Genomic DNA, 23,857 nt, shown 5'->3' with positions numbered 1-23,857 from the left:
AGTCAAGTCGCCCCTCATTGCTCTTCCAAAAGATCCAAAGCCGGCGAGAGAGAGAGAGAGAGAGAGAGAGAGGAATCCGATCTGAGAGAGAACCTCTGCAATCTGAATCTGCTCTCTCTCTACACTTGCAACAGAGGAGAGGAGGGGAGAGAGAGAGAGAGAGAGAGAGAGAGAGAGAGAGAGAGAGAGAGGTGGGTGTTGAAATCTCTCTCTGGTATTTGTGGTAATTTGGAGAAGATGGTGGGGGCAGCAGAGGAAGCGGAACTGAGGAGGTTGGAGAGCGAAGTTGAAAATGGCGGGGGAGGGGCCTGGGACTATCTCTGCCTCGTCAGGAAGCTCAAGTCCCGCCGCTCCGACATGGTCCTCAAGTTTGGCCTCCCGATCTTGAAAGACGCCAAGGCCCGATCCAAGCTCGGCACCGAAGGTTTGCTTTCCATATTCCTTTTTTTTTTTTCCCCTTTTTTTCTGGAATCTTCCGAAGAATTCAAGGCCTTTTTCTGGAATTGGTTTCTTCTAGTTTTCTTTCAGGAAATAAAGAATTGGGTTTTTCTCTTTCTTATTAGTCGATTTGGGAATTTGGTTTATATGAATCTTTATCTGTTTATTTTGTAATTGGATTGAGTTCTTGGATTCAATGCTTCGTGCTCTTTCGTTACTTTGCATGATTTTGTCATGGCGTTTGTAATTGATAATTTAGTTATTGATTTCGAGCATCGTGTAATCCATGGATTGCTAATTGAGTCAGACGGATGTGCTAGAGCGGACGTAGAAAAATCAGGACTTGGATTCGTACTTACAGCTCATGCATAGGATGATTTGTGATCTTGAATTGATCTCCTTTTGCAAGGCTTTCCTAGAAAAGGATAAGCCCCCAAAAATCCTAGGGACAAATCCTGGAAGAACGTCAGTATGTAGGCTTGGATTATTGAAATTGAAGCTTAGATATATTTTGCCACAACATGCAGTAGAAGGGGAGAAAGAACATGTTAGGCAGCTTTGTGGGGAATAAACCTGAAAATGTCTCCTTAGAGAGAAGAATTCATTGAAAAGGAGGAATACACTTTTCCTTACTCCTTATGTCATTTATTATAGTATTGAAGACCCTAATCTAACTTTCAAACTCAACTGCTAATCAAATTTTCTAACCACTACTCATTTTTAATGTTTTTTAACTACCCCCAAAATCTTTATACACCCATTTCAACTAACCCCCAGACTACTCATACAACTAGTCATGCATCCTTACAATGGGAAGCGTTTGTTCGAGCATATGTAAAGAGATAATATATTTACATATGGATCCCTACGTCGTTACATTCCATATAGGATTAGGAATAGACGTGATACTTTTTACACGTCTATCATTTTAGAACATATCACTGTCAATCCTAGTAGCCTTTCAAATTTCTATGCTAACCAGTATTCCAAATATGTGCGATATTATCAATAATATCGCTGATATTATTGGTACCCCTAGGCAGTGTTCGAAATATTGGTATTGCGCAATGTATCGCAACCTTGGGATACAGATACGTATCGGTTATCGCACGGGATATATCGTTTGTATCGTGTAATTTATTGCACTTTTTGGGAAACATGGGCAAAATAGTTGAATTTTTTTATGAAACTTCAGGGATTATTTAAAAAGACCTTAATACACACTTTTAAATCATAAAATCTCAAAAAAGAAGTGCACATAATAAATTTCCTTTGTATAAGGTCCTAAGTTATGCGTTATCTGATTGAACAAAGGTAAATATATTCAAATATGGTGCATAACATTTATAAATGTATAAAGATGTGTATGAAAACATAACCAATGCATTCAAAAGCAAAATATTCATTAGAAATTAGAAAACAAACCTATCAATGGTGTGTGTATTCAATATCCACCTCGTCCATCCGTTTTTCCATGTCATTTTAGGACATTATCCAAAAAATGAAACAAATCCAATAATCAGGGGGACTATACCATAAGAAACAATGGTGATTGACCGTTAGTGGCCACAAAAGTTTTGGATCAAGCCGATAATTTTTTTTTTCCCTTCACTCAAACTTATGTGGACCACGCAAGTGAAAACAATTGGAATTGATGCTACCGTTGAAAACTTCTTGGAGCCGTAAAAGGCCTTGATGAATTGATGCTACTGTCGAAAATAATAGGGCCCATCTCGATGCATGCACGGCATATTTGCATCGTCCATTGGTTTTGCAACCTGATATTAAGGGTTAGCCTAAAAAATAAGACGGTTACAAATTTCAGGTAGATGCGGACCACTCCACACGAAATAGTGGTTATTGACCATTAAAAATTGTGGGCCACAAAATTTTATGGATCAAGCTGATATTTGTGTTTTCCTTTCATCCAATTCTGTGTGAACTTATCAACAGGTTGGATGGTCACAATGGACCCTAGGAAGTTTTCAATGGTGGGGCACACCGTGATGTTTGTAAGAAATCTACCCCGTCCATCTGTTTTGTGAGCTTATTTTAAGACTTAAGACAAACATTGAGCCGGATCCAAGATTCAAGTGGGCTGCACTAAAGGAAAAGGTGGGTAGGGAAATTCCTACCGTTGAAACCTTCTTGGGTCGATAGTGATGTTTACGTTCCATCCGTACTATTCATAACGTCATTTCTACTAGGATGAACTGAAAACACAAATATTAGACTGATTCAAAACTTTTGTGGCCCAACAATTATTTCAACTGTGGACGTTCAATCCTCACGTTTTCAGCCCACTTGAGCCTTGGATCCGGCTCATTTTTGGCCCCATGTCCTAAAATGAGCTCAAAAAACGGATGGACGGGGTGGATTTCTCACAAACATCACGGTGGGCCCCGCCTAAGTTTCCAACGCAGGAACTTCCTGCAAAGACTTTCGCAAGAAATCCGCGTCCGTGAAGATGAGCGCTGAAAATCCTTGAGCTGAGTTGTACAAACAGTTCAAAGGAGATCAAGTTACCTGGGCCCCACAATAATGTATTTATTATATCAACACTGTTCATCCATTTGGAGAGATCATTTTAGATCATGAGCCTAAAAATGAGTCATATCCAAAGCTCAAGTGGACCCCACCACAAATAGTAGTGAGGGCAATGATTCTCACTGTTATAACATTTGTAGGGCCCACTATAACGTTTATTTTCCATCCAATCTGTTCATGAGGTCACAAAGACCTTGATGAAGAGGAAAAACAAATATCATATCGATCCAAAACTTCTGTGATCCCAAAAGGGTTTCAATGGTAGACGTTCAATATCCCGCACCTTTTTTCAGTGTGGTCTACTTGATCTTTGGATTTGTCTTATTTTTTGGCTAAAGCCTTAATACGAGCTCGCAAAATGGACAAACGGCTTGGATATAACATATAACTCATGATGGGACCCACAGAACTTGGTGACATCAACATACCATCCAGGTCGGTGGTGTGTGGTACACCAACCCATTTGCTTCTCGTAAATTAGGGCTCAAGGCCCTTTTTTTCGAAGCAGAGAGGGTTCTGGCGTTCCGGAACCCTAAAATCTCTCCCAAATGCTAGGACTTCGAGGATTTCTTTGGATTTCGCGCCCAAATCTCTCCAAATCAGAGACTTGGATTCGAATGGCCCATCAAACGCAGCTTCCGATCAGGGCGATCTTCTTTACAGGTACTGAAATCTACTCTTGAAAGTTTTTCTTTTTTCTCTTTTTAAATTTTTTTTTTTTTTTTTTAAATTTTTTTTGGATAATGATGCTCTCCCAACAACATCCTGGAGTTGGCTACAGTAGCCCTGACAGGTGTTGTATAACAAATTTCTTGAAAAAAGAAATAAAATCCTGATAAAAGTGATAGTATCGTTGATATCGCACGATATTTAGAACAATATTTAGCGATATCGAACAATATTTGGCGATATTATGCGATATTTATCGATATATTGATCGATACAAAAAATTATGTAAATTTTTTCAATTTTTTAGTATCTTCCAAAGGGTTTCGTATCGCTGGACTGCGATACTGATAATATCGACTGATAGTATCGATATTTCGAACACTGTCCCCAGGTCAGTGATGCCGAAACTGCTAGAAGTATAATTTTTTTTTTAAAAAAAAATATTGCCGACATTGTTTATAATATCGGCGATACTTAGCTATATCATCGATATCAATGATAATTTGAGAAGAATTCCTTATAAAAGTTCCCTAGTATCGGCAATACTTAGCTATATCATTGATATCAATGATAATTTGAGAATAATTCCTTATAAAAATTCCCTAGTATTGGCAATACCATCAACAAAAACATCCGTAAATAGTTGAAAATTGACAAAAATCAGGAAAATTTTCAAAAGGCCCTTAAAATCTTCATTTTTTGGTTTTTTTTTTTTTTGGAATTTTGTTCCTCAGGTGATTTCAATCACTATTGGTTTTTATTGCATAAAAGTTTAGATTTGGGGAGAAATCTCAATTCGAAACAAAGACTAGCCAAAGCTCAAAGGTGATGAAAAAATCCATAGAAACTTCGGCATAAAAGTTTAGATTTGGGGAGAAATCTCAATTCGAAACGAAGACTAGCCAAAGCTCAAAGGTGATGAAAAAATCCACAGAAACTTCGCTCTCTTTTTTTTTTTTTTTAAATAAAATTAAATGCTAGCATGTGTTGTAATGGAAATCCATGTCTATTGATTTTCAAGCATTGACATGGATTTGAGGCGAAAATTTAACATTTAAGTGAAAATTGGGAGAAATTGGTAAAATCTTGTTTCTTTTTTTTTTTTTTTCATTTTTATATTAAAAAATGTGCTGTTCACTATTAATTAATGTGAAAATTTTACATATTAGTAAGTGTTGGCTAATCTATTGATTGCTACAAATTTTGTATATTTATTTTATACTGATTTTTTCAACAACACATGTTTAGGCCCCTGTAAAATGGAAACCATGTATAGTTTTTTTTTTTCCTCTCAATAATTTGATTCCTACATTTGTAAACACGTGTCTTTTAACATCTCCTGAAGTTTCACTGAAAATTTCCACCTTTTGTCCCAATGTTTCCCTTTGACAGCGATTTTTTGTTTTCGGAGTATCAACGATACTGATTCATGTTTTCGTATCCCAGTCATCAATGCATGAAATGATACTGATACTCTGAAGGCTAAGTTGCTAACTACTTATTTTATAATTTTTTTAACTACCCCCAAAAATCTTCATACACCCATTTCAACTAACCCCTAGACTACTTGTACATTCTCATATTGGGAAGCAGTTGTTTGAGCGTATGCAAATAGATAATTTGCTTAATATGGATCCCTATGTTGTTGCATTCTATATAGGGTTAGGAATTGACGTGATTGAACCTACTTCTTACATATCAATCGTTTTAGAATGCATTTTAGCTTCTTTGGGCTTCAATGGAATTGAGAAATAGGCTTGATTTTACATCTTTATGGATGCTGTCTCCATATGGGGCTTTCTCTGCCAAGAGTTCAAGGCATATTGCCCAAACTATCCACCTATGCCAAATTGACCAAGCTATGGGGATAGCTTGCTCCTCTAAGACTCGAAGCTTTTTTGTTGGAGGGGAAATAAAATCCTTACTGCAAATAGTTGAAGAAGCAAAATTGGGCACTTCCAAATATGTTTATTCTCTTCATAAGTGATTAAGAGACGGTTGATCCTCTTTTCCTTTATTCAAATACAGATAGGAATATTCGGAATACTTTCTTGACTTATTCATAATATCTTGGGTCATACCAGGGCGGTGGATGATCCATTTAAGTGCATGGGGGGTGGGCCCTTCAAGTCATGTCATAACAATAATATCTTCCGATATTTCAGAGATCCCAGAGAGACATTGATTGCTGTTAAAGTGTGCAAGTTCTTGGCAGGGGATCCTTACCTTCTCTCAAATATTTGTACAACTAACATTTGAGTCCTCACCATATGGATCACCTTGTGCAAAAATCAGCCTGAGCCACTCACTGGCTGGGCCATACCATTGAGAAAAGGACAACTGCACAAACAAATAGAAATTCCCGCAGGGCCCACTGTGGTGTGCGTATGGCATCCAGCCCATCTAGAAGGGCCGCAACACCATAATAATGGGATGTCCCAAGAATCAGGCTGATCTATCATTTTCAGGTCAATGATCACGCAATTTTCAATTTTGTGTGTTGTTTTTGGTGATGCACCCCACTTGATGATTGGATTGGGCTGATTTTTGCACAAGGTCATCCTCATGTGGGGCAAACTTATTGGATGGGTTGGATGTTGCACGCATGACAAAGTTTGAACATATCGACTAGTATGCATGCATGTGTGCAAGAGAGAGCCAGCTGGAATCACACACACACACAAAAACACGCATGTGGGCATGCTACATAAAAAACAAAGATAGTGAGGGGGGGGGGGGGGGGGGGAAGGCTTTCATAAACTTAGTTTAGTGGGATTGCACACATGAAGGGGCCTTTTTATATCAGGGCTCAAAGAGGCTGATTTATAGGCTGGAGACGGAAAAAAGAAAAAAGAAGCAAAACCTAATTTATGTTAATGGGAGCCCATTTTGACTCACGTACGGAACCATGTACCAACAGCCCGCAAGAGGGGGGTATTACATTCCGCATGCCCAAAAACCCCTGCAAAATAAATGAGGGTATTACGGTCATTTCCTTTATGCCTAAATCATAAAGCATAATTATCTACCAAGAGATTGACTAAACACTACTACACATTGGGCCGATGTGTCCCCAACGTGTGATTTTGTGGGTCAAGAGTGTGCACGAGTGGGGCATACTGCATGAGTGTGAGGGGCCTGCTTGCATCAGAGATTCTCTATCTATCTCAAGGTTTCATAATTTGGAGGATTACTGTACTCAATCCTCCCCCTACTCGACAACTATACCCGCATCCAAATAACAGGTTTTTCCCTTTCTAATTTTTCTCTGATCTGCTCAGTTATGGCTAAAGACATCGTACTTTCATCTTAATTCCTTTTAAAAATGATATTCTTTCTTCATGCATCTGTGGTTCCATAGCTCTTTGGCATGATGACAAACTCATGGATTTATGTTTTTTTCTTTTTTTTTTTTTTAAATGCAGAATGGACTCTTTATGAGCAGGTGGCAGTTGCAGCTATGGACTGCCAGCACCTTGATGTGGCAAAGGTGAAATTCTTGTGTGATTTCTTCCTTCAAATGACTTCTCTATTTTTTTCATCTAAATATGTTGTCAGGAAACAGATTTGGTGAAATTTGTTTCATCAGGCAAGAGAGAGTTTAGATATGTCCATCTTTATATTACCATTGGCAACCTCCTGCCTATTGGAAAATGTTGTGGTTTTCAGTTGGCATGTTCTAACAAAAGCATTTCTTTAAAAAAATAAAATAAAAAAAAAAATCCTATAAAAGCCCGAGCAATTAACAGTACAGAAATCTTGCCTACTGTCAAACATTAGTATATCGAGTCAATTTGTCCTTGCATAAAATTCCAAGAAAAACGGAGTATATCCTAAAATTTCTGCACTGCTTATGAAATAACGATAATCAAACACTCTGATTAAAACAAAGTGTTGCAATTATTCTTGTGGGATGACTCATTGCAACATTTCAGTCCTATTATGTTGGTGTTTGTTAACAGCAGGCTCGTCTAGCACTACATAGTATATACATCTGTTCCTATCTGTGGTAACATACCATAGTGGGTTCCCTTTTTTCTTTTCTTTTTTTGCAGCCAACTACCAGAGCATGACCTTCATGTGTTCGGGTGCATTATGCATAGTGGTTTTCCTAGCAACTGCCATACCATGACCCTATTTTGCTTGTTGATTGTAATCAACCAACGTAATAGTCTATTGCATGTGAAGTTGGGGGTAGATGATGATGATGATGATGTCCGTTGAGGTTTTTATATGAGAGTTGGGCAAGGGGTTGATGCTGGGGTGGGACCATGTTGGCATGTGAGCAAGGTGTCCCGTATCCGTTACAATATGGCCGTATCGGTCGATACGTAACGGTAACGGTTGACACCGTTACGTGATACGGGGTCGAAACGGCCGTTACAGAATTCTGTGACCGTAACGGGCCATAATGGCCGTTACGGACCCGTAATGGCTGTTATGGGCCTTTAAAAAAAAAAAAAAAAAACTTACCTTTTTCCTTTCTTTTCTTCTTCTTCTCTTTCTTCTTCTTCTCAGGCAGCCGTAGCTTCGGCTGCGGCCTTCTTCTTGGTCTTCTTCTTCTTCTTCTTCTCTCTCTCTCTCTCCCTCTTTCCCTCTTTTTTCTTCTCTCTTCTTTCCCTCTTTTTTCTTTTCGGTTTCCCTCTCGCTCCCTTTTTTTATTATTTGCAGGTGTACCACGCACCAGCTGCTATAGGTACGTGTCACGCTAAGACGAGCGCTGACACTCCTTGAGCTTCGAGTTGTACGAACGGTTCGAAGGAGATCAAAGTTACATGTGCTCCACAGTGATGTATTTATTATATCTACACCGTTCATCTATTTTTAGATATCATTTTAGAGCACTACCAAAAAATTGAATTATATCCAAAGATCATCTGGACCACACCACAAATAGCAGCGGCCCACCGTAACGTTTATTTTCCATCCAATTTGATTAGACCCGAGTGGGCCCCACCGTGATGTATATATTTTATCCATGTCGTCCATCCATTTTGCCACGTCATTTTAGGTCAGGATCCAAAAAATTAGTAATATCCAAATCTCAGGTGGACCACACCATAGGAAACAGTGGTTATAGAATGCTCACCATTAAAAATTTCTTAAGGTCCACTGTAATGTTTATTTTCAATCTAACCTATTAATTGGGTCACACTAACATGGATGAAGGGAAAACACACATGTCAGCTTGATCTAAAACTTTTGTAGCCCCCAATAATTTTTTAATGGTGAATGTTTAATTATTATTGTTTCTTATGGTGCAGTCCACTTGAGCTTTGGATGTGCCTCATTTTTGGGCTCATGCCCTAAAATTATTTGGCAAAATGGATGGACAGTGTGGATATAACACATTCATCACGGGTGGGGCCCAAAAAACTTTGACACGTGTGCTACACTTCACAATCTGAGTCCCGCCTAATTCGGGCCTTAAAAGATTGTACACAAGACATATTAATTTAAAATTTAGCAATTAAATTATGGACTATAATTGCTAACTCACAATGCCAAAATCAAATTGTTTGAATAGTTTTAATTGTTAATTTGTGGACATTTATTTTTTAAAATAGGGCCTTTTGATTTTATTTTTTTTCATGATTCACTATCCAATAAATGTCCACCAATTCATAAGTAGGATAATGGCAATAAATTGCATGAATTTGAGGCTGATTTGGAGCATAGATTGGTCCTCCAAGTCAGCCCCAAATTGGCAACGCCATCTACCTGAATTTAGTTTTGTTTTTTTAAAAGAACTATTGGGAGAAATGATATCAAGTTATTAAGTATATAAATTAGATATTTAGAAAATTAAATATATGAATTTTGTAGTCAAATTCAGGTTACTTGGTTCAAAAATTAATCAGACAGTCCGATACAACTTCTCACCAAAGAGTGGACCGTTACACCACCATAAACATGTTCCAATTTATAAATGAATGCATATTTGGAATGCTTAGAATATTCTGGATTTAATCCATATTTTTTCATTTTTTTTGGCAAAAATTTTTTTTTGCGCCGTTACAGGCCGTTACGCCCCCGTATCCGTATCGGTTTCAGAGGACACCGTTACGCCAACCGATACCGATACTGGACACCTTGCATGTGAGTAGTGTAAATGTGAGCCATTGCTATGTCAGTTCTAAGAGCCTGGTGAAAATGGAAGGTTGATGTTTCATGTGCATAATATCTTAAAACTTTTGTCAATCTATCATTTAAAAACAACCCAAATTGTTGGGAGAAAGGCTAGCATGGGTCCAAAGTCCTGTCCTGGAAATTATATCATTATAACTTTAGCTTAGCATAATGGTATTTTTAACGGTTTCTTGATCATCTCTATATTGCCACCATGCTCTTTGTTTTTTAATTCAACCACCAACAATTGAAGGAGAAATTGGAAACCACCTGTGATGATCTAATCAACCGAGGTTCGGGAAAGATTGTACAGATTTCCACCTTTCTGGTCCTGGGCCTTCGCAACATTGCTTCAATCTGTTAGTGGACAAGTTGAGACTCATTAGGACTTGGTCTTATGGGCTAGCTCAAAGGAACAGTGTTTTGGGAAAAGGTCTGTTTTCTCTTGTGGAAAATCACTTGTCAAAAGTTGAGAGTTTTTATTTATTTATTAAGGTAATGGCAATTTTATTGGAAAAAAAAGAAGAAGAAGAAGCAGTGAGGCGCAAAAAGTTACCGCCTCAAAAGTGGAGAGAATTAGGTTTATTTTTTCTCTACAAAAGATTATTTATGTCAGACCAAAAAAATTCTTCCCATAACTACCCATTCTACAATTTGTTAAAAATAAATAAATTTCACTAAGGCCATGTTTGGATTCCTAGAATTTAAAAGGAAAAGTATGAAATTTGTAATGATTACCAAATGATGAATTCCCTAGCAGTGAAAATCTGTAGATTCCAAATTTGGGTGTGCTGTTTGTTTCAGCATTGGAAAGTGGTCATCCACACATAATGGCTAGTTTCCTATCCCTCCTCAATCCAAACAAGAACATGGAAAGGGCTATAAAAATCTTATGGTGTACAGCCTACTCGTTGAGTTGCAAATTTCTCTGTTCACCATCTTCTTAATGAGTAGTTTTTCAAAAATCCAAATCCACCACATTATCATAATGTGCATTGTAAATTAAGGCTGGTTCTTGCATACTCCAGCTTTACATTTTTCATACACAGTTCTTCTATTTCTTGTACACGTGGCATGACTGCTTCACACAGGTCCCCGACTAATTATAATGGATTTGGGTGATTCCTAATTGGTCAACAGCTGAATATAACCATCCATACGTATCATGACCACCGTCATAATCAAATTAGGACCCAGCTGAGCAAATATATGCAGGAATAAGTGAATTCATTGGGGTAATGGATACTGATCCTCATGCTGAATGTTTGAAACAAACAGCACCAATTGATAGCAGAGCATGAAAAGAGTGTACATGAATCTGATAACAGTTCCTGTGTATCATCTGTCACATCGAGTTAGAGTATAGAAGCCTCATCTTCAATTTTGGTACAAACCATGCAGATGAAGTTCAAGCCTATGTCTTTACCTGGATTTGGACCGGCTGGAGCATCGCTATTAGTTTGAAAAAAGAAAGAAAAAAAAAAGCCTATACTCCCTGAGTAATATGTGTGAGGCTTGTGTATATTTGCACAAAGTGTGAAGTTAAGCTGCGACAAGTTTGGGTGTGGAAGTGGGGAAGCATCTGTTTTGAAATGCTAGCAAGTATAAACTGCTAGGAAGCAGGAGGGGGAGTGCAAGTCAGAAGCACGATTCAAAAGTGGGAGTAACACCTAGGTAGAAGGATCCTTCATGAAGGCTTGTTACAACACTTCTTTTTCTCGTTGGCTGGCTAGCTATCACACCATTACTTACAGCTTCACATATATCATGCCCTAGACCTGCATAGCCAGACTGGAACTTGCTGTGCGTGAGGTGTTCATCCTGATCTAGAGTCATGCTTTCGCGCTCCCAATTCATAGGTGTTTCCACTTGGTGACATTTTGAAACAAGACTTCCCTTCTCTTGCACCCGAATCCTCACTCCTGCTTCACCTCACACTTGTGTACCTATGCAGTGGAGTGACTGTTCTCTAATTCGACATCTGAAAAATGCTTAGTGTTACATGCAACTCATGTAACTAAGCAGTAGCGACTAGCGAGTGACTGCTTGGTACCACTTCACCTCTTGCTCAGTGAGTTACTGCTTCACCTCACTCCGAATAACTAAGCAGTAGAGAGACTGTTCTCTATTTCGAGTTTCCACATCTGCATTACGCGCAGTGTTACATCCAACCATTTACATGCCAATCCTTTTATTAAATTAATTTTCAGCAAACAATATATTTTGTTAAAATGTGATAACTATTTATGTATTTGTATTTTGTAAAAACAGTTTGTGAATTATGAATCACATGAAGGAAACAAATAACAAATGAAAAATGACTTGATTAAAACACTGTACTCTACAATGGCTGAGTCGAAAATGAAAAAAAAAATCAAAATGACTCGATTAAAACATGACACTCTATTAGCTGAGTCAATAAGCAATATAAGTGTGTACCACAACATCGCCATCACTGTACTGTGATGTCAAAATATATTCTCATTGTGTTTGCACTGGTTGGCCTTGACCCAACCACTTTCATGGGAATGGTCACCAACTGGATCCTCATAGCATTGACCTTGCATTCCAAATTAGGTTAACTCGATCTTATCCATAGTTTACTTTTACGAACCTTCTACCTAGGTGTCGCTTTCATGCTTGGGAGCCATGCTCTCATTCCCACATCCGCTTCTTAGCTATTTATACTTGCTAATGTTTTGGAACAGACACTTCCTTGCTTTCGCAAACCAGCCTTTTGCCAATTCCCTTCACGCTTTGTGCAACTACATTCCACATGATACCATGAAAGGTTCACAACAACATTAGAGTTGGCCAGATTGGATCTCTTTGCACTGATGAAAATTCTAAGATACAGTACTGCTGAAAAAAGAAAAAAGAGGCATATATGATATGAATTACAGATCATGGTGGGATCTTTGGGAATTACAGGTGATAGCTCTAGGCATATTATTCCGTAATGGTAACGGTGACCATAAGAGTCACCACCGTTACTGTTACAATACAGGCCATAACACCCATTACGATCTTTTTTTCTTTTGTTTCTTTTCTTTTCTTTTCTTTTTCTTTTTCTTTTTTTTCTTTTTTTCTTCTTCTTCTTCTTTTTTTTCTGGAAAAAAAAAAACTGTATCAGCCTTGTAATGGACTGTTATGGGGCCATTACAGGGACTGTAATTTATTTTTTCCATATAAGCCATTACGGCTGTTATGAACCTGTAACGTGTAATGGTTGCCACGGCTGTTACGGCACACCTTTGTTCCAAGAGATTGTTATTAATACCACACTATGCATGTCACTTGGTAACTACCTGTCAGCTTGACTGGATGTCTCAAGCATCCTCAGTTGCATCAAGAACAGGCCACACACACTGTCTCACTTGGTCTATGCTGATCCCAAGGTGGAGATCTCATTTTGACTGCTTATGCAATGTAGTTGACTAACATAGAACATCCCATGTCTCACCCCCTACTTCCTAGATGCTGAGGGTTGTCAAGACTGTAATGGACTGGACTGGCTTACCCAATACTGGTCAGATCATGGAGAATCCTATGAGTGTAGTTTGTTTTGTGTGAAAACACCACCGTAATCAACATCGCAATAAATAGAACGTTGCAAAACATTCAACCAAAGCATGTGCGCACGCGCACACTCACAAAAAAGAATATCCATGGGAGTCTAAATAGGCTGCATGAGTAAATATGTCCCACTGCTACTAGGCATGAAGACATCAAGTCTGCATAGAACAATCGCATAGCACTCGTATGGAATGAAATCACATCCTGATAAGAGCCGGAAAGATGTTGTGTGCTAGCCATGAGATCTACTATCATCTCCCTAATGGACAATCTGCTAAAGTGGTATTTGATTTGTATGTGTTTCAATCTGTTGTAATGTCTCCAATATTTCACATAGTAAATGGCATAGCAGTAGCAATAATAGATGCATATCACACCTCTCATACTAGTGACAACCAAATGTTGACCAATTTTTTGAGGCTACTGCTCAGATCTTGTCCAAACTGATTTCTCGATCCAAGTCCTACTTCTGATTTTTCATACATCATGCCTTACTATTAGCTTTTGGTAATCTTTTTTCCCCCTCTCTTTTGAATCTTTTCAGCAATGGTATGCATTTGGAGTAAGATTGTTATGGTGAACATGTTGTGGTGTTTATTTCATCAGTCCTCATATCTTCGGTTTGTCATGTTTATTGAACTGCTTTGCATAAGATTCTCAAAACTGAAATTGACGTAAACTTGGAAACTTTTCTGTAGGATTGCATAAAAACTCTTCGGAAGAAATTTCCAGATAGTACAAGGGTTGGTGAGTTTATTCACAAACTGAGTACTCCGGACTCCATGAAACCAATTGTTTCAATATGAGATGCATGTGTGCTTTAACAATTTGCCATTTATTGCTCAAACTTAGATGCATGCATGCCCATATTGAGGTCGTGTGTTCTATTCCTGGCCATGCTCCAAAACAAGGGAAAAAAAATTGTCATGAGTGTGTGTTCAGTCTATTCTTATGTTTTAGGGGAGCACTCTAGTTGTACCAGTAACACTGTAAGCTACGGTGGTACTGGGCAGATGTGGGGCCCACATGATGTGTTCACAGGATCCAATCTGTCCATCAGACGTGTAGCATCTTTTTGCCTCTTGAACAAAAATTGTCATGAATGCCAACTGTTGACTTCCGCGTGAGGCCCATTGTGTTCTGTTTATATATCTAGGCCATTAATACCCTTCATCTGGACTGGATGAATGGACAAGACAAAAATCAGATGGTTTTGCACCTCAGGTGGGCCCTGGTGAAAAGAAATGGTGGGTGCTCCATCCTACATTGTTCCTTTTTCTGTGGCCCACCTGAGTTTTGGATCAGGATGATTTTTGGGTCCTTGGGGCACTGTGAGGTAACACATCTGATGGATGGGTTGGATGGCATTCAGACATCACATGGGCCCCACATCCACCTGGAACCTGTGTACTTACGGTGGTACTGGTACCACTCAAGCACACCTCTTTTTATATTTCCAGTTAACTTTTATGTATGTGTATCTTGATTGTTTCTGGTGGCATACCATTCTTGTTGGCAATAATCTTTAGGCAGGTTAGAAGGGATGTTTCTAGAAGCAAAGGGATCTTGGGCAGATGCAGAGGCTGCTTACACACGCCTTCTGGAGGATAACCCACTTGATCAAGTAATACCATTAGGGCCTTGAAGCAAATTTGCATTAGCTTCTACATGAATTTTCTTCAACTGAACTTTCTTTTGATGTGCTCATTTCAAGAAATGTGGTTAATGTTAGTTCTTCTATCTTTTCTCTTTTAGGTAATCCTCAAGAGGAAGGTTGCTATGGCCAAGGCACAAGGAAATATGTCAGGTGCCATTGAATCGCTCAACAAATATCTGGAAATGTAAGCAAGTTTTGACATTTTATTTTCTGTTCTTCTGTTAGGGTTTGTACCCTACAAAACATTTCTAAGTTGCTTGAATTTTATTTTAGATTTATGGCAGATCATGATGCATGGAGAGAACTTGCTGAAATATATGTTTCCCTACAAATGTGAGAGCATTATATCACCCTTCATTCCATATTTAAATGTCCTGCATTTTATTAAGCTTTATGTTTTTTTTTTTTTCTTTTTTTTTTTCTTTCTTCTTCTTCAAATCAGGTATAAGCAAGCAGCTTTTTGTTATGAGGAGCTACTATTATGTCAGCCCACAGTTCCCCTGTATCACCTAGCTTATGCTGAGGCAAGTGTCTTTCTTGTTTACAGTTGTTTTGGCTACTCTGTCTGGCCATCTCTAAACTACTTTTGAGGCATTCTTAATACACTTATGACATGTAAACGTAGTAATGTTCTACTTCTTTGCCTCAATGTCCTAGTTGAAACTTTTCCCTGAAAGTTTCAGTTGTACATTAATGATTTTTGCACTCTATACTTGAGAAAGAGCTGGCCTATAATGTTTGGGCTGGTTGCCAATAAAAAACTTAAATTAAATTAAACTAAACATTAAAAATAATTTTTTTGGGTGGTTTTCAATTTGTGCAGACCCTTCTTAGGCTATCCTTTTAGATTTTTAACACCCATCATTTCCCTAATCCCTTACACAGTTCATTCCTATGTCTGCTTCACACCACTTGAATGCATTGGATCCCATATTGGTTGCATATGAAATTCTGATGTGACTTTGTTATCCAAGGGCATTTTCACACCGGGCTTGAGTGGGGTTGCCTGTGGGATGCAAGGGCACACTCGGGGTGGGCGGCCTGTGTGAGGCGGGCTCCATCCATATGAAGCAAGTGACTCATGTGAAGCGGAACCCATGTGAAGTGGGGCCCACGAGGGGGGTTCCGGACGAGGTCTTAACCCATGCAATGTGGGGCCTATGCTATGAGATAAAGGGATTAATTCACCATGCTCTATTAATTTGAGCTTTTAGAGCAAGTGGTTAGTTGTCCTGCATCGAAGTGGTGTCAGGGCGGGAGGTCTCGTGTTCGAGACTCCTCACCGGGGGTGATTAATGCATGAACATTTTCACACCGGGCTCAAGTGGGGTTGCCTGTGAGATGCAAGGGCACACTCGTGGTGTGCGGCCCATGTGATCTTCGAGCTTTTAGAGCAACTAATTAGTTGTCCTGCATCACTTTGACAAGACACGGGTGTTGATTCAAAAAATAAAGAAAGAAAGAAAGAAAGAAAGAAGAAGGAAAAAGAGCAACTTGGTTGTCATTAATAATGCCCCTAAAACTCACATGTACTGATCATGTATATTAGCTTAGCAAAGATCGTGTGTGTGTGTGATTCAACATGACAACAAGAAACCTACGCCCTTTAGGATTTGAACCTATGATATCAGCTTTGGAGACCCACATTCTACCAAACCGAGGTAAGAACACTTTTTTATCATAGGAGATAGGACTGTCAAGAGGATGATTTTTTATTTTTTTTTGGTACCCCCCCTCTCCAACATCTTGCATGCATTGCGTTATGCCCAATTTTCATCGATCTCAATTGACAACATAGAGAACTACATTTAGGAACACACATGCATTGTATGCAGGTATGCCGTATGCATGAAACATGAGTGCATAGATTTGATTCAATCCAATTCCCAAGCTAGTGCCTGTGAGAACACTTCTTTCTGGCAATGACAATCAGGGAAAAATAAAGTATCCTTGTCATATTATGGGAACCGTACTAAAATCTCAAGTCATGACCTGAAACTATACATCCGTGATACTTGGGTGTATTTTTTAATGCATTGTGTCTTGTATTGAACTCCCTTTTCTTTTCTTTGATTCAATAGGTACTCTATACTCTTGGTGGTCTAGAAAATCTTCAGAATGCTAAAAAGTACTATGCATCCACCATCGACTTGAGTGGCGGCAAGAACACCAAAGCTCTTTTTGGTATATGCTTGGTGAGATATCCTACCTCATTTATTTCCTCCATTCTCTCATAATTTACTTGGTTTCATTCCCTCATCAATTGAGGCTGTCAATGTGTCAGATTGGGGTCTGAATTCATACTCGGATCAGAATACGACCAAGGGAATTGGATTAGGATCCTGTCAAGTTCAGACTTGGGTACATGGTGGTAGCAAATTCAATTCTGTTTGGATTGGGGTATCTGATTGGATAGTCAGGTTCAATCTAAAGTCATGATTTGAGCTCAAAATTGGATGTAGATTTGAAATTAGAGCTCATTCCAACTCATGTAGCACTGACATCATTGTATCTTGGGGGGAAGTCCAAACGTTGTCCGAAATCGTTTGCAGATGGGCACAGCAGTGCCCTCAGATTCATTCTTCAATTAACGGATTTGCTTTTTATTATGTGGTAAGACTACTAACAAAGCCTTGAATCTGTTCAGTGTAGCTTTGCCATCAATCAGCTGTCGAGAGGACGGAACAAGGACGAGAAAGAGAGCTCGGATCTGCAATCTCTTGCAGCCACTGCTTTGGTGAAAGACTACAAGCAAAGGGCTCCTGGCAAACTCCCTCTAATTACTGCCACCCTAAAGAACATGAAACTCCTCTCATGATTCTCCTTTTTCATGTTATTCATCATCTGGTTACCTATTTTTTTTTTCAAGAAAAATTAGAAGAATTTTTGTTTGGTGCTGAGGCCACTGCTAAATCTTGACAGTTTTGGTGGGTTTCTCTCTATAATCCGGGTATGGCTTTTTGTTCCCCAAAGCATTTCTCAAGAACCAAAAAATATTGAATTAGGTTTTACCTGAATTATTGGCATGAATTGTGAGTATTCGGAGTTGGCAACTTTTCATCCTTGGTTACCTGACACGAAATTGTTGCACATGGAAGACACTATGAGACCCAGACTGTCCATCCGAGGGGAACCCTCCTCAGATGGCTCTTCCTCAAACATCACTTTGGCTGGGCAATCCCAACCCCTAGTTGAACTTTTGCCCATTGAATGTAGACCTTTGATTTTGGGATTTGCTTTCTCTTATTGAACGTTTTAATGGATCTTTGATTTGGTTTTGCTTTCTCATACCGAGCATTTGAAATCCTCAGGACCTCCAAATTGGCAGGTGTGATAACTGACCATTGTGTGTGCATATGCGTGTGTTTGTGTGTTTTGGGTACAAGCGCAGTTCCTACAGCCAATTGGTCAATGCAGGTTACCAGATGGGATGGAATATTTGAGTCTTGCTTTTGTGTGACTGATGATTCATAAAAGATTCCAGGGGTTGATACTGATCAGAATGCAGTAATGGCAAGAGTGTAAGGACCTGTTTGGATGCACCCTCCAAAGGGGTGTTTGAAGCCTAACTGCCATTTTTATCCAAACAAGAGTTGATGTTGTGCATATGAATTTGCTTTGCAAACCCTTGTTCTCATCACCTGCTCAACAAAATAGGCTCTAAAAGGCAACAGTCGACAAAATCCAATCAGCTAAAATGCATATTGGTTTTTGCTGAGTCAACCTAAAAAAAGCAAAAAAAGCAGAAATTCCTATTGTGGAAGTGCGTCCAAATGGGCCCCTAAAAATTATTTAGGACCTAGTCTACAAAACCTACAAAAACAGAAGGGATATAATGAAGGAGAAGCAAAAGGATAGTGCCATGAGCCATGTAAGCCAGTTTATGGAATAGAAATTTACGACTGTGGACCCCACCTTTTATCCATTGGATATTCGTGAAGCAATACAAACTTAACACACGCACTTAGACCTCCTCGTACGGACGAAAAATTCCAGGACGAAAATACCCCTCCTTTTCACAGAAACGGATTGGCTACTCCGCCTGCCACCTGCCAATGGCGGATCGTCGGTGGTCTGTGGGCCCCACCATGATGTATGCTTTTCATCCATGCCATCCATATATTTTTCCGGATCATTTTATGGTATGAGACAAAAAATGAGGTATATCTAAATCTTAAGTGTACCACATTACAGGAAACAGTGTTGAATGAGCGTCAACCATTAGAAATCCTCCCCATCTAAGTCAGGGCCCACTGTGATGTTTGTGAGAAATCCTCCCTGTCTAAGTTCATTCATAGGGTCACAAAGACCTGGATGAAGAGGAAAAACAAATTTCATAATGATCCAAAACTTCTGTAACCCCTAAAAGGGTTTCAATGGTAGACGTTCAACTCCCCACTGCGTTTTACAGTGTGGTCCACTTGATAGCTAGATCTATCTAATTTTTCATCTCAAGCCTTAATATGAGTTCGTAAAATAGATGGACGGTTTGGATATAACACATACCTCATAATGGGACCCACAAAAATCGGTGGGGATTACAACAAGAAAAGAAGAAGAAGCCAGTAAGCTGGGGTCAGAGCTTGGCCTATGGCTACGGATTATAACCGTAGCCATAACTGTAGTGATATGCACTCTTTTCTCTTTTTTTATTTTTATTTTTTACATGGAGAAAATTTTCCCCTTTACATTTTTCTATAATAAATAATTATGTAAATATGTATATATAAGTATATAAAAATATTTTTCTATCTTTTAATTCATTCCTTTGTCTATTTATTTAATAAGCATATCTCCTAAACTAGAATGATTTACTTAACTTACCACATATGATTTTGGGGTAGGAGAAGCTAATTTAGCCAACCAACCTAGTTATTTTTCAAGATTCCATCAGGTCGATGGTCGAAAATCCATTTCATTCAGTTTGTGGTCAATTTCAATCACTTCGCGGTCAAACTGGAAATTCAATGGGGCAAACATGAAATTGAGCGTGACAAACATGAAATTGAGCAAGGCAAACATGAAATTAGGGCTAAAAGTCAGGCAGGTTGATTCGAGTTGGTGCTCAACCCTAACCCAACCCAAGGTTCCTATACCTAAACCTTGACCCAACCCAACCTAATCTTGGGTTTGAAATTCTCAACCCAAGCTCAACCTAAGAAGGCTCGATGGGTTGATTGGATTGGTCGGGTGTATACGTGCTAATATTTTTTTATTACATTAGTTTATTATATTTCAATATAGGACTTATTTTTCAATATAGGACTTATTTTTCGTATCTATGATTTTATTAATTATATACGTGATTATTCATCATAAAGAACTTCATTTTTTTTCTTTAAAAAAACAAGCTAAAATATAGGACTACTCCTTTAAAAAGTCATGTAGCATAGCACCCAATCTATTTGGGAGAGAGAAATCCTGCATATCTTGTTAGCTTGAGTCCTTGGAAATGACGTGGACAAATGAGACCCAACATCACTAGTGTACCTTATACACAAACAATCCACACTCAATTATAATTTATAAGTAACTAATATATTGATCGGGTTCGGGTTGGGTCGGGCAACCTGAGACCTTAACCCAAGCCCAACCTAAGTTTTATCGGGTTGGTGTTTGTATAGCCCAAGCTTGAGATCGGACCCGATATATCCTGCCCGAGCCCAACCCAATGTCGGGTCGGTCACGGGTCAGTCGGGTTGAACTCGCCCAACTTTCAGCCGTATATGAAATTGAGTGAGGTAAACTAGAAATTCAGTGGGGCAAATATGAAATTGAGATGGGCAAATTATAAATTCAGCGTGACAAACATGAAATTGAATGGGGCAAACTAGAAATTGAGCGGGGCAAATGAGAAATTGAGCGGGCTAAACATGAAATTGAGTGGGGCAAACTAGAAATTGAGCGGGACAAACTAGAAATTTAGCGGGGCAAACATGAAATTGAGCGAGGCAAACTAGAAATTGAGCGGGGCAAACATGAAATTGAGCGATGCAAACTAGAAATTCAGCAGGGCAAATATGAAATTGAGCAGAGTAAACATGAAATTGAGCAGGGAAAACTAGAAAATCAGCGGGGCAAACTATAAAATCAGCGGAGCAAACATGAAATTGAGCGGGGGAAACTAGAAAATCAGCGAGGCAAACTAGAAAATCAGCGGGGTAAACATGAAATTGAGCGGGGAAAACTAGAAAATCAACAGGGCAAACTAGGAAATCAGTGGGGCAAATATGAAATTCAGCTGGGCAAACTTAACAGATAATTTCATGACTTGAGCTGATAAATCTAAACGTATCCAATGTTCAAATGGACCACACCAAATGAAATTTACGACTGTGGACCCCACCTTTTATCCAGCGATTTTTTTAAAGCAATAAAAACTTAACATACGCACTTAGACCTCCTCGTACGGACACCAAATTCCATGATGAAAATACCCCTCCTTTTCACGGCCGTGGCTTTTCCTCTCCCATTTCCACTGTTTGCTTTTCCTCTCCCTTTCCACTGCTGCTTTCACTGTCGTTGCTTTCACCCCCTTTCCTCACTGCGTTTCCGGTAGAAAGACCCAAAAAACCCTTTTTTTGGGCCCCCTTATCAGCATTTTGTCTTCTTCTGAAAATGGTCGGTCCAGTGAAGAAAGCACGCAACACAAGTATATTTTAAACTCAGTTGGGCCCACATTGAATGTATGTAGTTTCATTTTTATTTTGTACTGGCCAAGGGTAGTAGAGGAAAAGGTTCTATACGGTCGAGCTCATGGGAACTCCCCATGAGGTTGAGCTATGTGGGCCCCAACATGATGTATGTCGAACATCAACACCGTGAATTTGATGGGTCCCCTTTAAATTATGGGATAATAGAAAAATCAGCCGTGTACGAAACTCAAGTGGGTCATACCATCTAAAATCATGTGAAGACATGCCTAAAACATATAAAATTACTTAGTGGGGCCCACCTGAAATTTGGATGTGTCTGAAACTTGGTCTGACCCCTCATCCAAGTGGGACACACATTATGGATGGGCTGGATTTGTGAAACACATCTTGGTGGGCCCAAAAAATAATTATGAATGTTTTAATGTAAGGTAACCCCTCTCAAGTTTTGTACGTGGTGTGGCCTACAAAAGTCACGGATTAACTTGATTTTTAAACTCTAGGCCCACCATGGAATGGTGCATCTGACTAATGGGGTAGATGTTTGACATACTTCATGATAGCGCCCACACAGCTCGACCTCATGGGGAGTTCACATGAGCTCGACCATATAGAACCTTTTCCCACACACACGTATATATACACACAACACATGTGCATGCGCACGTGTATATATATATATATATATATATATATATATATATATATATATATATATATAAGGGGTTGAGCCCCAAATTGACGCATATCAAAAGATTAAGTGGATCATACCACGGGAAGCAGTGAGCATAATGATTTTCTAGTTTGCCCTGCTGATTTTCTAGTTTACCTCGCTGATTTTCTAGTTTGCCCCGTTGATTTCATGTTTCCCCTGCTCAATTTCATGTTTGCCCAGCTGATTTTCTAGTTTGCCTCGTTGATTTTCTAGCTTGCCCCACTCAATTTTATGTTTGCCCCGTTGATTGTCTAGTTTGCCCCACTAAATTTCATGTTTGCCCTGCTGATTTTTTAGTTTGCCCTGCTGAATTCCTAGTTTGCCCCGCTAAATTTCATGTTTGCCCCGCTCAATTTTCAATTTGCCCCACTCAATTCCATTTTTGCCCCGTTGAATTTCATGATTTGCCCTACTGAATTTCATGTTTCCCTTGCTGAAAATCAAGTTTGCCCCGATCAATTTCTTGTGTTCCCCGCTGAATTTCATGTTTTTCCCGCTGAATTTAATGTTTCCCCCATTGAATTTCATATTTGCCCCGTTTAATTTCATGTTTGTCCCACTCAATGTCTAGGTTCTCTCCCACATATGAGGTTTTGGTGTATACATATTCCAATGAAAACGGAGGGGTATTGAACATGGTGTATTACAAATAAAACATCATTGTGGGGCGTAGCAAGCGTAATCGGATTACGTACTGAATTAGTCAGTACGCTCCCATTGTACTAAGTAAACTTAGTTGGGCCCACAATGAATGTATGTAGTATATCCACGCCGCCCATTCGTTTTTCCATCTAATTTTAGTGGTTTAGCCCCAAATTGAAGCATATCAAAAGATCAAGTGGATCATACCAAGGGAAACAGTGGGCATAATCATTTCCACCGTTGAAACCATAGTGGGCCTAACAGTGATGTTTGTTTGTTATCAAACCTATTCATAAGATCATACAAACATGGATTAATAGAAAACACAATTATAAGCATGATCCAAAACTTCTGTGGCCCCTAAGAAATGATCAACACTAGAAGTTCAATTCAAAATTTCATTTGGTGTGGTCCATTTGAACATTGGATACGTTTAAATTTATCGACTTAAGCCATGAAATTATCTATTAAGTTTGCCCCATTGAATTTCATGTTTGTCTTGCTTAATTTCATGTGTTGCCCTGTTGATTTTCTAGTTTGCCCTGCTGATTTCCTAGTTTGCCCCGCTAATTTTCTAGTTTCCCTCGCTCAATTTCATGTTTGCCCCGCTGATTTCTTAGTTTCCCCCGCTCAATTTCATATTTGCCTGCTGATTTCCTAGTTTGTCCCGCTGAATTTCTAGTTTGCCCGGCTCAATTTCATGTTTGCCCTGCTCAATTTCATGTTTGCCCCGCTAAATTTCTCATTTGCCCCGTTCAATTTCTAGTTTGCCCCATTCAATTTCATGTTTGCCACGCTGAATTTCTAATTTGCCCCGCTCAATTTCATATT

At 39.0% G+C, this 23,857-nt stretch overlaps 1 protein-coding gene across 1 annotated transcript; it reads left to right on the top strand.

The window, feature by feature from the left end:
• The first annotated feature begins 26 nt into the window (after nt 1-26).
• Nucleotides 27-18,304, top strand: LOC131249429 (uncharacterized). Its single transcript, XM_058250221.1, has 10 exons — nt 27-159; nt 196-424; nt 7,080-7,144; nt 14,058-14,106; nt 14,889-14,983; nt 15,115-15,200; nt 15,290-15,349; nt 15,459-15,540; nt 17,098-17,211; nt 17,664-18,304. The coding sequence occupies exons 2-10, from the start codon at nt 238-240 to the stop codon at nt 17,832-17,834; spliced, it is 909 nt and encodes a 302-aa protein (XP_058106204.1). The 5' UTR covers nt 27-159; nt 196-237; the 3' UTR covers nt 17,835-18,304.
• Nucleotides 18,305-23,857: the final 5,553 nt, after the last annotated feature.

The sequence above is a fragment of the Magnolia sinica genome, chromosome 6, assembly GCF_029962835.1.
Source record: "Magnolia sinica isolate HGM2019 chromosome 6, MsV1, whole genome shotgun sequence".
NCBI classification, from domain to species: domain Eukaryota; kingdom Viridiplantae; phylum Streptophyta; class Magnoliopsida; order Magnoliales; family Magnoliaceae; genus Magnolia; species Magnolia sinica.
Note: the sequence above shows the minus strand (reverse complement) of the source record. Positions and strands in the feature narration are given on the sequence as shown.